General features: G+C 58.8%; 1 protein-coding gene across 1 annotated transcript in view; it reads right to left on the minus strand.

Moving 5' to 3' along the window:
* The window catches only part of STRAP (serine/threonine kinase receptor associated protein), a 65,789-nt gene extending 53,727 nt beyond the window's left edge, over nt 1–12,062 (minus strand). The window contains exon 1 of the mRNA XM_088457289.1: nt 11,870–12,062. Within this exon, the coding sequence (XP_088313415.1) occupies nt 11,870–11,981 (112 nt within the window). The 5' untranslated portion in view covers nt 11,982–12,062. The remainder of the gene's footprint in view (nt 1–11,869) is intronic.
* Between the last annotated feature and the right edge of the window lie 3,752 nt (nt 12,063–15,814).

Genomic DNA, 15,814 nt, shown 5'->3' on the forward strand with positions numbered 1-15,814 from the left:
AGGGAGATGTGACGGGTTATACAGGAGGCGGCACAGGGTGAGGGAGATGTGACGGGTGATACAGGAGGCGGCACAGGGTGAGGGAGATGTGACGGGTGATACAGGAGGCGGCACAGGGTGAGGGAGATGTGACGGGTGATACAGGAGGCGGCACAGGGTGAGGGGGATGTGACGGGTGATACAGGAGGCGGCACAGGGTGAGGGGAGATGTGACGGGTGATACAGGAGGCGGCACAGGGTGAGGGGAGATGTGACGGGTGATACAGGAGGCAGCACAAGGTGAGGGGGATGTGACGGGTGATACAGGAGGCGGCACAGGGTGAGGGGGATGTGACGGGTGATACAGGAGGCGGCACAGGGTGAGAGGTGGGATGTGACGGGTGATACAGGAGGCGGCACAGGGTGAGGGGGATGTGACGGGTGATACAGGAGGCGGCACAGGGTGAGAGGTGGGATGGGGGGGATACAGGAGGCGGCACAGGGTGAGAGGTGGGATGGGGGGGATACAGGAGGCGGCACAGGGTGAGGGGAGATGTGACGGGTGATACAGGAGGCGGCACAGGGTGAGGGGAGATGTGAAGGGTGATACAGGAGGCGGCACAGGGTGAGAGGTGGGATGTGACGGGTGATACAGGAGGCGGCACAGGGTGAGAGGTGGGATGTGACGGGTGATACAGGAGGCGGCACAGGGTGAGGGGGATGTGACGGGTGATACAGGAGGCGGCACAGGGTGAGGGGGATGTGACGGGTGATACAGGAGGCGGCACAGGGTGAGGGGGATGTGACGGGTGATACAGGAGGCGGCACAGGGTGAGGGGAGATGTGACGGGTGATACAGGAGGCGGCACAGGGTGAGGGGAGATGTGACGGGTGATACAGGAGGCGGCACAGGGTGAGGGGAGATGTGACGGGTGATACAGGAGGCGGCACAGGGTGAGGGGAGATGTGACGGGTGATACAGGAGGCGGCACAGGGTGAGGGGAGATGTGACGGGTGATACAGGAGGCGGTACAGGGTGAGGGGGATGTGACGGGTGATACAGGAGGCGGCACAGGGTGAGGGGGATGTGACGGGTGATACAAAAGGCGGCACAGGGTGAGAGGTGGGATGGGGGTGATACAGGAGGCGGCACAGGGTGAGGGAGATGTGACGGGTGATACAGGAGGCGGCACAGGGTGAGAGGTGGGATGTGACGGGTGATACAGGAGGCGGCACAGGGTGAGGGAGATGTGACGGGTGATACAGGAGGCGGCACAGGGTGAGGGGGATGTGACGGGTTATACAGGAGGCGGCACAGGGTGAGGGGGATGTGACGGGTGATACAGGAGGCGGCACAGGGTGAGGTGGGATGGGGGGGATACAGGAGGCGGCACAGGGTGAGAGGTGGGATGTGACGGGTGATACAGGAGGCGGCACAGGGTGAGGGGGACGTGACGGGTGATACAGGAGGCGGCACAGGGTGAGGGGGATGTGACGGGTGATACAGGAGGCGGCACAGGGTGATGGAGATGTGACGGGTGATACAGGAGGCGGCACAGGGTGAGGGAGATGTGACGGGTAATACAGGAGGCGGCACAGGGTGAGGGGGATGTGACGGGTGATACAGGAGGCGGAACAGGGTGAGAGGTGGGATGGGGGGATACAGGAGGCGGCACAGGGTGAGAGGTGGGATGTGACGGGTGATACAGGAGGCGGCACAGGGTGAGAGGTGGGATGGGGGTGATACAGGAGGCGGCACAGGGTGAGGGAGATGTGACGGGTGATACAGGAGGCGGAACAGGGTGAGAGGTGGGATGGGGGGATACAGGAGGCGGCACAGGGTGAGAGGTGGGATGTGACGGGTGATACAGGAGGCGGCACAGGGTGAGGGAGATGTGACGGGTGATACAGGAGGCGGCACAGGGTGAGGGGGATGTGACGGGTGATACAGGAGGCGGCACAGGGTGAGAGGTGGGATGTGACGGGTGATACAGGAGGCGGCACAGGGTGAGAGGTGGGATGGGGGGGATACAGGAGGCGGCACAGGGTGAGAGGTGGGATGTGACGGGTGATACAGGAGGCGGCACAGGGTGAGGGAGATGTGACGGGTGATACAGGAGGCGGCACAGGGTGAGGGGGATGTGACGGGTGATACAGGAGGCGGCACAGGGTGAAGGGGATGTGACGGGTGATACAGGAGGCGGCACAGGGTGAGAGGTGGGATGTGACGGGTGATACAGGAGGCGGCACAGGGTGAGGGAGATGTGACGGGTGATACAGGAGGCGGCACAGGGTGAGAGGTGGGATGGGGGGGATACAGGAGGCGGCACAGGGTGAGGGGGATGTGACGGGTGATACAGGAGGCTGCACAGGGTGAGGGGGATGTGACGGGTGATACAGGAGGCGGCACAGGGTGAGGGAGATGTGACGGGTGATACAGGAGGCGGCACAGGGTGAGGGGGATGTGACGGGTGATACAGGAGGCGGCACACGGTGAGGGGGATGTGACGGGTGATACAGGAGGCGGCACATAGTGAGGGGGATGTGACGGGTGATACAGGAGGCGGAACAGGGTGAGAGGTGGGATGGGGGGGATACAGGAGGCGGCACAGGGTGAGAGGTGGGATGTGACGGGTGATACAGGAGGCGGCACAGGGAGAGGGAGATGTGACGGTGATACAGGAGGCGGCACAGGGAGAGGGGGATGTGACGGGTGATACAGGAGGCGGCACAGGGTGAGAGGTGGGATGGGGGGGATACAGGAGGCGGCACAGGGTGAGAGGTGGGATATGACGGGTGATACAGGAGGCGGCACAGGGTGAGGGGGATGTGACGGGTGATACAGGAGGCGGCACAGGGTGAGAGGTGGGATGGGGGGGATACAGGAGGCGGCACAGGGTGAGAGGTGGGATGTGACGGGTGATACAGGAGGCGGCACAGGATGAGGGAGATGTGACGGGTGATACAGGAGGCGGCACAGGGTGAGGGAGATGTGACGGGTGATACAGGAGGCGGCACAGGGTGAGGGGGATGTGACGGGTGATACAGGAGGCGGCACAGGGTGAGAGGTGGGATGGGGGGGATACAGGAGGCGGCACAGGGTGAGGGGGATGTGACGGGTGATACAGGAGGCGGCACAGGGTGAGGGAGATGTGACGGGTGATACAGGAGGCGGCACAGGGTGAGGGGGATGTGACGGGTGATACAGGAGGCGGCACAGGGTGAGGGGGATGTGACGGGTGATACAGGAGGCGGCACAGGGTGAGGGGAGATGTGACGGGTGATACAGGAGGCGGCACAGGGTGAGGGGGATGTGACGGGTGATACAGGAGGCGGCACAGGGTGAGGGAGATGTGACGGGTGATACAGGAGGCGGCACAGGGTGAGTGGAGATGTGACGGGTGATACAGGAGGCGGCACAGGGTGAGGGAGATGTGACGGGTGATACAGGAGGCGGCACAGGGTGAGGGAGATGTGACGGGTGATACAGGAGGCGGCACAGGGTGAAGGGAGATGTGACTGGTGATACAGGAGGCGGCACAGGGTGAGGGGAGATGTGACGGGTGATACAGGAGGCGGCACAGGGTGAGGGGGATGTGACGGGTGATACAGGAGGCGGCACAGGGTGAGGGGGATGTGACGGGTGATACAGGAGGCGGCACAGGGTGAGGGGAGATGTGACGGGTGATACAGGAGGCGGCACAGGGTGAGGGGAGATGTGACGGGTGATACAGGAGGCGGCACAGGGTGAGGGAGATGTGACGGGTGATACAGGAGGCGGCACAGGGTGAGGGGGATGTGACGGGTGATACAGGAGGCGGCACAGGGTGAGGGGAGATGTGACGGGTGATACAGGAGGCGGCACAGGGTGAGGGAGATGTGACGGGTGATACAGGAGGCGGCACAGGGTGAGGGGGATGTGACGGGTGATACAGGAGGCGGCACAGGGTGAGGGGGATGTGACGGGTGATACAGGAGGCGGCACAGGGTGAGGGGGATGTGACGGGTGATACAGGAGGCGGCACAGGGTGAGGGGGATGTGACGGGTGATACAGGAGGCGGCACAGGGTGAGGGGAGATGTGACGGGTGATACAGGAGGCGGCACAGGGTGAGAGGTGGGATGGGGGGGGATACAGGAGGCGGCACAGGGTGAGAGGTGGGATGTGACGGGTGATACAGGAGGCGGCACAGGGTGAGGGAGATGTGACGGGTGATACAGGAGGCGGCACAGGGTGAGGGGGATGTGACGGGTGATACAGGAGGCGGCACAGGGTGAGAGGTGGGATGGGGGGGATACAGGACAGGGTGAGGGGGATGTGACGGGTGATACAGGAGGCGGCACAGGGTGAGGGGGATGTGACGGGTGATACAGGAGGCGGCACAGGGTGAGGGGAGATGTGACGGGTGATACAGGAGGCGGCACAGGGTGAGAGGTGGGATGGGGGGGATACAGGAGGCGGCACAGGGTGAGAGGTGGGATGTGACGGGTGATACAGGAGGCGGCACAGGGTGAGGGAGATGTGACGGGTGATACAGGAGGCGGCACAGGGTGAGGGGGATGTGACGGGTGATACAGGAGGCGGCACAGGGTGAGAGGTGGGATGTGACGGGTGATACAGGAGGCGGCACAGGGTGAGAGGTGGGATGTGACGGGTGATACAGGAGGCGGCACAGGGTGAGGGAGATGTGACGGGTGATACAGGAGGCGGCACAGGGTGAGAGGTGGGATGTGACGGGTGATACAGGAGGCGGCACAGGGTGAGGGAGATGTGACGGGTGATACAGGAGGCGGCACAGGGTGAGGGGGATGTGACGGGTGATACAGGAGGCGGCACAGGGTGAGAGGTGGGATGGGGGTGATACAGGAGGCGGCACAGGGTGAGGGGGATGTGACGGGTGATACAGGAGGCGGCACATGGTGAGGGGGATGTGACGGGTGATACAGGAGGCGGCACAGGGTGAGGGGGATGTGACGGGTGATACAGGAGGCGGCACAGGGTGAGGGAGATGTGACGGGTGATACAGGAGGCGGCACAGGGTGAGGGAGATGTGACGGGTGATACAGGAGGCGGCACAGGGTGAGGGAGATGTGACGGGTGATACAGGAGGCGGCACAGGGTGAGGGGGGATGTGACGGGTGATACAGGAGGCGGCACAGGGTGAGGGGAGATGTGACGGGTGATACAGGAGGCGGCACAGGGTGAGGGAGATGTGACGGGTGATACAGGAGGCGGCACAGGGTGAGGGGAGATGTGACGGGTGATACAGGAGGCGGCACAGGGTGAGGGAGATGTGACGGGTGATACAGGAGGCGGCACAGGGTGAGAGGTGGGATGTGACGGGTGATACAGGAGGCGGCACAGGGTGAGGGAGATGTGACGGGTGATACAGGAGGCGGCACAGGGTGAGAGGTGGGATGTGACGGGTGATACAGGAGGCGGCACAGGGTGAGGGAGATGTGACGGGTGATACAGGAGGCGGCACAGGGTGAGGGGGATGTGACGTGTGATACAGGAGGCGGCACAGGGTGAGGGGGATGTGACGGGTGATACAGGAGGCGGCACAGGGTGAGGGAGATGTGACGGGTGATACAGGAGGCGGCACAGGGTGAGAGGTGGGATGTGACGGGTGATACAGGAGGCGGCACAGGGTGAGGGGGATGTGACGGGTGATACAGGAGGCGGCACAGGGTGAGGGGGATGTGACGGGTGATACAGGAGGCGGCACAGGGTGAGGGGAGATGTGACGGGTGATACAGGAGGCGGCACAGGGTGAGGGGGGATGTGACGGGTGATACAGGAGGCGGCACAGGGTGAGGGAGATGTGACGGGTGATACAGGAGGCGGCACAGGGTGAGGGGGATGTGACGGGTGATACAGGAGGCGGCACAGGGTGAGGGGAGATGTGACGGGTGATACAGGAGGCGGCACAGGGTGAGGGGGATGTGACGGGTGATACAGGAGGCGGCACAGGGTGAGGGGAGATGTGACGGGTGATACAGGAGGCGGCACAGGGTGAGGGAGATGTGACGGGTGATACAGGAGGCGGCACAGGGTGAGGGAGATGTGACGGGTGATACAGGAGGCGGCACAGGGTCAGGGGGATGTGACGGGTGATACAGGAGGCGGCACAGGGTGAGGGGAGATGTGACGGGTGATACAGGAGGCGGCACAGGGTGAGGGAGATGTGACGGGTGATACAGGAGGCGGCACAGGGTGAGGGGGATGTGACGGGTGATACAGGAGGCGGCACAGGGTGAGGGGGATGTGACGGGTGATACAGGAGGCGGCACAGGGTGAGGGGGATGTGACGGGTGATACAGGAGGCGGCACAGGGTGAGGGGGATGTGACGGGTGATACAGGAGGCGGCACAGGGTGAGGGGAGATGTGACGGGTGATACAGGAGGCGGCACAGGGTGAGAGGTGGGATGGGGGGGATACAGGAGGCGGCACAGGGTGAGAGGTGGGATGTGACGGGTGATACAGGAGGCGGCACAGGGTGAGGGAGATGTGACGGGTGATACAGGAGGCGGCACAGGGTGAGGGGGATGTGACGGGTGATACAGGAGGCGGCACAGGGTGAGAGGTGGGATGGGGGGGGATACAGGAGGCGGCACAGGGTGAGAGGTGGGATGTGACGGGTGATACAGGAGGCGGCACAGGGTGAGGGGGATGTGACGGGTGATACAGGAGGCGGCACAGGGTGAGGGGGATGTGACGGGTGATACAGGAGGCGGCACAGGGTGAGGGGGATGTGACGGGTGATACAGGAGGCGGCACAGTGTGAGGGGAGATGTGACGGGTGATACAGGAGGCGGCACAGGGTGAGGGGAGATGTGATGGGTGATACAGAAGGCGGCACAGGGTGAGGGGGGATGTGACGGGTGATACAGGAGGCGGCACAGGGTGAGGGAGATGTGACGGGTGATACAGGAGGCGGCACAGGGTGAGGGGGATGTGACGGGTGATACAGGAGGCGGCACAGGGTGAGGGGAGATGTGACGGGTGATACAGGAGGCGGCACAGGGTGAGGGGGATGTGACGGGTGATACAGGAGGCGGCACAGGGTGAGGGGAGATGTGACGGGTGATACAGGAGGCGGCACAGGGTGAGGGAGATGTGACGGGTGATACAGGAGGCGGCACAGGGTGAGGGAGATGTGACGGGTGATACAGGAGGCGGCACAGGGTCAGGGGGATGTGACGGGTGATACAGGAGGCGGCACAGGGTGAGGGGAGATGTGACGGGTGATACAGGAGGCGGCACAGGGTGAGGGAGATGTGACGGGTGATACAGGAGGCGGCACAGGGTGAGGGGGATGTGACGGGTGATACAGGAGGCGGCACAGGGTGAGGTGGGATGTGACGGGTGATACAGGAGGCGGCACAGGGTGAGGGGGATGTGACGGGTGATACAGGAGGCGGCACAGGGTGAGGGGGATGTGACGGGTGATACAGGAGGCGGCACAGGGTGAGGGGAGATGTGACGGGTGATACAGGAGGCGGCACAGGGTGAGAGGTGGGATGAGGGGGATACAGGAGGCGGCACAGGGTGAGAGGTGGGATGTGACGGGTGATACAGGAGGCGGCACAGGGTGAGGGAGATGTGACGGGTGATACAGGAGGCGGCACAGGGTGAGGGGGATGTGACGGGTGATACAGGAGGCGGCACAGGGTGAGAGGTGGGATGGGGGGGATACAGGAGGCGGCACAGGGTGAGAGGTGGGATGTGACGGGTGATACAGGAGGCGGCACAGGGTGAGGGGGATGTGACGGGTGATACAGGAGGCGGCACAGGGTGAGGGGGATGTGACGGGTGATACAGGAGGCGGCACAGGGTGAGGGGGATGTGACGGGTGATACAGGAGGCGGCACAGGGTGAGGGGAGATGTGACGGGTGATACAGGAGGCGGCACAGGGTGAGGGGAGATGTGATGGGTGATACAGGAGGCGGCACAGGGTGAGGGGGATGTGACGGGTGATACAGGAGGCGGCACAGGGTGAGGGAGATGTGACGGGTGATACAGGAGGCGGCACAGGGTGAGGGGAGATGTGACGGGTGATACAGGAGGCGGCACAGGGTGAGGGGAGATGTGACGGGTGATACAGGAGGCGGCACAGGGTGAGGGGGATGTGACGGGTGATACAGGAGGCGGCACAGGGTGAGGGGGATGTGACGGGTGATACAGGAGGCGGCACAGGGTGAGGGGGATGTGACGGGTGATACAGGAGGCGGCACAGGGTGAGGGGGATGTGACGGGTGATACAGGAGGCGGCACAGGGTGAGAGGTGGGATGTGACGGGTGATACAGGAGGCGGCACAGGGTGAGGGGAGATGTGACGGGTGATACAGGAGGCGGCACAGGGTGAGGGGGATGTGACGGGTGATACAGGAGGCGGCACAAGTGAGGGAGATGTGACGGGTGATACAGGAGGCGGCACAGGGTGAGGGGAGATGTGACGGGTGATACAGGAGGCGGCACAGGGTGAGGGAGATGTGACGGGTGATACAGGAGGCGGCACAGGGTGAGGGGGATGTGACGGGTGATACAGGAGGCGGCACAGGGTGAGAGGTGGGATGTGACGGGTGATACAGGAGGCGGCACAGGGTGAGAGGTGGGATGTGACGGGTGATACAGGAGGCGGCACAGGGTGAGAGGTGGGATGTGACGGGTGATACAGGAGGCGGCACAGGGAGAGAGGTGGGATGTGACGGGTGATACAGGAGGCGGCACAGGGTGAGGGAGATGTGACGGGTGATACAGGAGGCGGCACAGGGTGAGGGGGATGTGACGGGTGATACAGGAGGCGGCACAGGGTGAGAGGTGGGATGGGGGTGATACAGGAGGCGGCACAGGGTGAGAGGTGGGATGTGACGGGTGATACAGGAGGCGGCACAGGGTGAGGGGGATGTGACGGGTGATACAGGAGGCGGCACAGGGTGAGGGGGATGTGACGGGTGATACAGGAGGCGGCACAGGGTGAGGGGAGATGTGACGGGTGATACAGGAGGCGGCACAGGGTGAGGGGGATGTGACGGGTGATACAGGAGGCGGCACAGGGTGAGGGGGATGTGACGGGTGATACAGGAGGCGGCACAGGGTGAGGGGGATGTGACGGGTGATACAGGAGGCGGCACAGGGTGAGGGGAGATGTGACGGGTGATACAGGAGGCGGCACAGGGTGAGAGGAGATGTGACGGGTGATACAGGAGGCGGCACAGGGTGAGAGGAGATGTGACGGGTGATACAGGAGGCGGCACAGGGTGAGGGAGATGTGACTGGTGATACAGGAGGCGGCACAGGGTGAGGGGGATGTGACGGGTGATACAGGAGGCGGCACAGGGTGAGAGGTGGGATGGGGGTGATACAGGAGGCGGCACAGGGTGAGAGGTGGGATGTGACGGGTGATACAGGAGGCGGCACAGGGTGAGGGGGATGTGACGGGTGATACAGGAGGCGGCACAGGGTGAGGGGGATGTGACGGGTGATACAGGAGGCGGCACAGGGTGAGGGGAGATGTGACGGGTGATACAGGAGGCGGCACAGGGTGAGGGGGATGTGACGGGTGATACAGGAGGCGGCACAGGGTGAGGGGGATGTGACGGGTGATACAGGAGGCGGCACAGGGTGAGGGGAGATGTGACGGGTGATACAGGAGGCGGCACAGGGTGAGGGGAGATGTGACGGGTGATACAGGAGGCGGCACAGGGTGAGGGGGATGTGACGGGTGATACAGGAGGCGGCACAGGGTGAGGGGAGATGTAACGGGTGATACAGGAGGCGGCACAGGGTGAGGGGAGATGTGACGGGTGATACAAGAGGCGGCACAGGGTGAGGGGGATGTGACGGGTGATACAGGAGGCGGCACAGGGTGAGGGGGATGTGACGGGTGATACAGGAGGCGGCACAGGGTGAGGGGAGATGTGACGGGTGATACAGGAGGCGGCACAGGGTGAGGGGATGTGACGGGTGATACAGGAGGCGGCACAGGGTGAGGGGGATGTGACGGGTGATACAGGAGGCGGCACAGGGTGAGGGGAGATGTGACGGGTGATACAGGAGGCGGCACAGGGTGAGGGGGATGTGACGGGTGATACAGGAGGCGCAGGGTGAGGGGGATGTGACGGGTGATACAGGAGGCGGCACAGGGTGAGGGGAGATGTGACGGGTGATACAGGAGGCGGCACAGGGTGAGGGGAGATGTGACGGGTGATACAGGAGGCGGCACAGGGTGAGGGGAGATGTGACGGGTGATACAGGAGGCGGCACAGGGTGAGGGGAGATGTGACGGGTGATACAGGAGGCGGCACAGGGTGAGGGGAGATGTGACGGGTGATACAGGAGGCGGCACAGGGTGAGGGGAGATGTGACGGGTGATACAGGAGGCGGCACAGGGTGAGGGGGATGTGACGGGTGATACAGGAGGCGGCACAGGGTGAGGGGGATGTGACGGGTGATACAGGAGGCGGCACAGGGTGAGGGGAGATGTGACGGGTGATACAGGAGGCGGCACAGGGTGAGATGTGACGGGTGATACAGGAGGCGGTACAGGGTGAGGGGGATGTGACGGGTGATACAGGAGGCGGCACAGGGTGAGGGGAGATGTGACGGGTGATACAGGAGGCGGCACAGGGTGAGAGGAGATGTGACGGGTGATACAGGAGGCGGCACAGGGTGAGGGGAGATGTGACGGGTGATACAGGAGGCGGTACAGGGTGAGGGGGATGTGACGGGTGATACAGGAGGCGGCACAGGGTGAGAGGAGATGTGACGGGTGATACAGGAGGCGGCACAGGGTGAGGGGGATGTGACGGGTGATACAGGAGGCGGCACAGGGTGAGGGGGATGTGACGGGTGATACAGGAGGCGGCACAGGGTGATGGAGATGTGACGGGTGATACAGGAGGCGGCACAGGGTGAGGGGAGATGTGACGGGTGATACAGGAGGCGGCACAGGGTGAGGGGGATGTGACGGGTGATACAGGAGGCGGCACAGGGTGAGGGGAGATGTGACGGGTGATACAGGAGGCGGTACAGGGTGAGGGGGATGTGACGGGTGATACAGGAGGCGGCACAGGGTGAGAGGAGATGTGACGGGTGATACAGGAGGCGGCACAGGGTGAGGGGGATGTGACGGGTGATACAGGAGGCGGCACAGGGTGAGGGGGATGTGACGGGTGATACAGGAGGCGGCACAGGGTGATGGAGATGTGACGGGTGATACAGGAGGCGGCACAGGGTGAGGGGAGATGTGACGGGTGATACAGGAGGCGGCACAGGGTGAGGGGAGATGTGACGGGTGATACAGGAGGCGGCACAGGGTGAGGGGGATGTGACGGGTGATACAGGAGGCGGCACAGGGTGAGGGGAGATGTGACGGGTGATACAGGAGGCGGTACAGGGTGAGGGGGATGTGACGGGTGATACAGGAGGCGGCACAGGGTGAGAGGAGATGTGACGGGTGATACAGGAGGCGGCACAGGGTGAGGGGGATGTGACGGGTGATACAGGAGGCGGCACAGGGTGAGGGGGATGTGACGGGTGATACAGGAGGCGGCACAGGGTGATGGAGATGTGACGGGTGATACAGGAGGCGGCACAGGGTGAGGGGAGATGTGACGGGTGATACAGGAGGCGGCACAGGGTGAGGGGATGTGACGGGTGATACAGGAGGCGGCACAGGGTGAGGGAGATGTGACGGGTGATACAGGAGGCGGCACAGGGTGAGGGGGATGTGACGGGTGATACAGGAGGCGGCACAGGGTGAGGGGAGATGTGACGGGTGATACAGGAGGCGGCACAGGGTGAGGGAGATGTGACGGGTGATACAGGAGGCGGCACAGGGTGAGGGGTGGGGGATACAATGCGGGTCACTCCGGGGGTCTCACCCTTGCAGGCGCTGATCAGGAAGTAGCCGTAGGGGGTGATGGGGCTGAAGGCCAGGTCCACCACAGGCCGGGTGTGCCCGGAGCAGGTGAGGGGGGTTTGCCGCATCGCCATCTCCGTCTCTCACACAGGCGGCGGCGGCTGCACGCTACCGGAAATCGTCATCACACGGAAGTGAGGCGGCAGAGAGCGGGCGTCCATCTTGGGTGAAGGCGGAAGTCACTCTCTGGCGGCATTTCCTGTTCCGGCCACGAGCGTTCCAGGCTGGAACGCATGTGACTGCTGGGCGGGCTGCCAAATCCCCTTCACGGAGAGGACCCTGACGTCATCAGCCAGTGTCCAGCGTCATTCCCAGTGTCCAGCGTCATTCCCAGTGTCCAGCGTCATTCCCTACCATTGTGCTTACCTACAATCAGGTGAGCTATGATTCTGTTACCTAAGCAGCGAGGGGATATAGGTTTCCCGTGCGTATGGCGGTGTGGAACCGTGTCCTCGCACTCGTGTTTGCCTTTAGTAAATGTCTGAGTTGCAGAATCAGGAAAACACCTGCAGGATGTAATTACAATCGGATTCTTCCCAGCTGCGGGCGCGTCACTCCAGGAGGACGTCTGCGTCATAGACCCGGGATTTCCTCTATCGCAAAGGACGGAGACTACCGGGAACGCTGTCCTGTGTGATATTTTTCAAGGATACAGCATTAACCTTGCATCAGGCGCACCTCTGGGACTCGGCGCACTGCGCCTGTTACCAAACCGTCATTAGCACCTAATTAACTCAATTCTAACGTTAAAGTGATCAGTGACCTTCATTAGTATGTACAAAGAGAGAATATATGGAAATCTGATTCACAAAACCACATTTATTAACCTTAAAGCAAATAAAGCAAAGGATACTAAATTGTAAGAGGTGCAGTGTAAGAGGCCGCCCTGGACAAACCTACGTATTTCCGCAAAATACCCACAACCTGTGTAATTTTATTTTATAATATGAGCAAATGACACAAAATTGTGAGAAAATAAAAAGAAATACGCATCTTCAATAGTCGGACGATTTTGGGCGCAATGAGCCTGAGAGGCCAGGAAGGTCACTACTGCACTCCCTGCAGGCGGCGGGAAAACTGACTAGGGGGGTTTCAAACAGCACCTAGAGATAGCAATGTACTAGGAGGGGCAGGCCCCTGCGCCCCCTTTGTGGTGGAGAGGAGAGCGAGAACAGCTTTGTGGCACCAGCCCAGCTGCCTCTGACGCAGGGTTAATAGACCCCTTCAGTTTGCAAAGGTTGGTAGGTTGCATTGCATTCAAAGTGCAATACGTCACACATCCCGTCCTATATGACGATATACATGAGATAAGGTCATATATCACACGTCCCGTCCTATATGACGATATACATGAGATAAGGGCATATATCAAACGTCCCGTCCTATATGATGATATACATGAGATAAGGGCATATATCACACGTCCCGTCCTATATGACGATATACATGAGATAAGGGCATATATCACACGTCCTGTCCTATATGACGATATACATGAGATAAGGGCATATATCACACGTCCCGTCCTATATGACGATATACATGAGATAAGGGCATATATCATACGTCCCGTCCTATATGACGATATGCATGAGACAAGGGCATATATCACACGTCCCGTCCTATATAACATTATACATGAGATAAGGGCATATATCATACGTCCCGTCCTATATAACATTATACATGACATAAGGGCATATATCATACGTCCCGTCCTATATGACGATATGCATGAGGTAAGGGCATATATCACACATCCCATCCTATATGACGATATGCATGAGGTAAGGGCATATATCACACGTCCCGTCCTGTATGACGATATACATGAGATAAGGGCATATATCACACATCCCATCCTATATGACGATATGCATGAGGTAAGGGCATATATCACACGTCCCGTCCTGTATGACGATATACATGAGATAAGGGCATATATCACACGTCCTGTCCTATATGACGATATACATGAGATAAGGGCATATATCACACGTCCCGTCCTATATGACGATATACATGAGATAAGGGCATATATCACACGTCTCGTCCTTTATAACATTATACATGAGATAAGGGCGTATATCACACGTCCCGTCCTATATGACTATATACATGAGTTAAGGGTGTATATCACACGTCCCGTCCTATATAACATTATACATGAGAGAAGGACATGTATCACACGTCCCATCCTATATGACATTATACATGACACAAGGGCATATGTCACACGTCCCGTCCTATATGACGATATACATGAGACAAGGGCGTATATCACACATCCCGTCCTATGTAACATTATATATGAGATAAGGGCTTATATCACACGTACCGCCCTATATAACATTATACATGAGATAAGGGCGTATATCACGTCCCGTCCTATATAACATTATACATGAGATAAGGGCGTATATCACACATCCCGTCCTATATGACATTATACATGAGATAAGGGCGTATATCACACATCCCGTCCTATATGACGATATACATGAGATAAGGACATGTATCACACGTCCCATCCTATATGACATTATACATGACACAAGGGCATATGTCACATGTCCCGTCCTATATGACGATATGCATGAGACAAGGGCATATATCACATGTCCCGTCCTATATAACAATATACATGAGACAAGGGCATATATCAAATGTCCCGTCATATGTAACACTATACATGAGATAAGAGCATTTATCACACGTACCGCCCTATATAACATTATACATGAGATAAGGGCGTATATCACACGTCCCGCCCTATATAACATTATACATGAGATAAGGGCGTATATCACTCGTCCCACCGTATATAACATTATACATGAGATAAGGGCGTATATCACACGTCCCGTCCTATATAACATTATACATGAGATAAGGGCGTATATCACATGTCCCGTCCTATATAACATTATACATGAGATAAGGGCGTATATCACACATCCCGTCCTATATGACGATATACATGAGATAAGGGCGTATATCAAATGTCCCGTCATATGTAACACTATACATGAGATAAGGGCATATATCATACGTCCCGTCCTATATAACATTATACATGACATAAGGGCATATATCATACGTCCCGTCCTATATGACGATATGCATGAGGTAAGGGCATATATCACACATCCCATCCTATATGACGATATGCATGAGGTAAGGGCATATATCACACGTCCCGTCCTGTATGACGATATACATGAGATAAGGGCATATATCACACATCCCATCCTATATGACGATATGCATGAGGTAAGGGCATATATCACACGTCCCGTCCTGTATGACGATATACATGAGATAAGGGCATATATCACACGTCCTGTCCTATATGACGATATACATGAGATAAGGGCATATATCACACGTCCCGTCCTATATGACGATATACATGAGATAAGGGCATATATCACACGTCTCGTCCTTTATAACATTATACATGAGATAAGGGCGTATATCACACGTCCCGTCCTATATGACTATATACATGAGTTAAGGGTGTATATCACACGTCCCGTCCTATATAACATTATACATGAGAGAAGGACATGTATCACACGTCCCATCCTATATGACATTATACATGACACAAGGGCATATGTCACACGTCCCGTCCTATATGACGATATACATGAGACAAGGGCGTATATCACACGTCCCGTCCTATGTAACATTATATATGAGATAAGGGCTTATATCACACGTACCGCCCTATATAACATTATACATGAGATAAGGGCGTATATCACGTCCCGTCCTATATAACATTATACATGAGATAAGGGCGTATATCACACATCCCGTCCTATATGACATTATACATGAGATAAGGGCGTATATCACACATCCCGTCCTATATGACGATATACATGAGATAAGGACATGT

The sequence above is a fragment of the Taudactylus pleione genome, unplaced genomic scaffold, assembly GCF_031769625.1.
Source record: "Taudactylus pleione unplaced genomic scaffold, aTauple2 ptg000754l, whole genome shotgun sequence".
Taxonomy (NCBI): domain Eukaryota; kingdom Metazoa; phylum Chordata; class Amphibia; order Anura; family Myobatrachidae; genus Taudactylus; species Taudactylus pleione.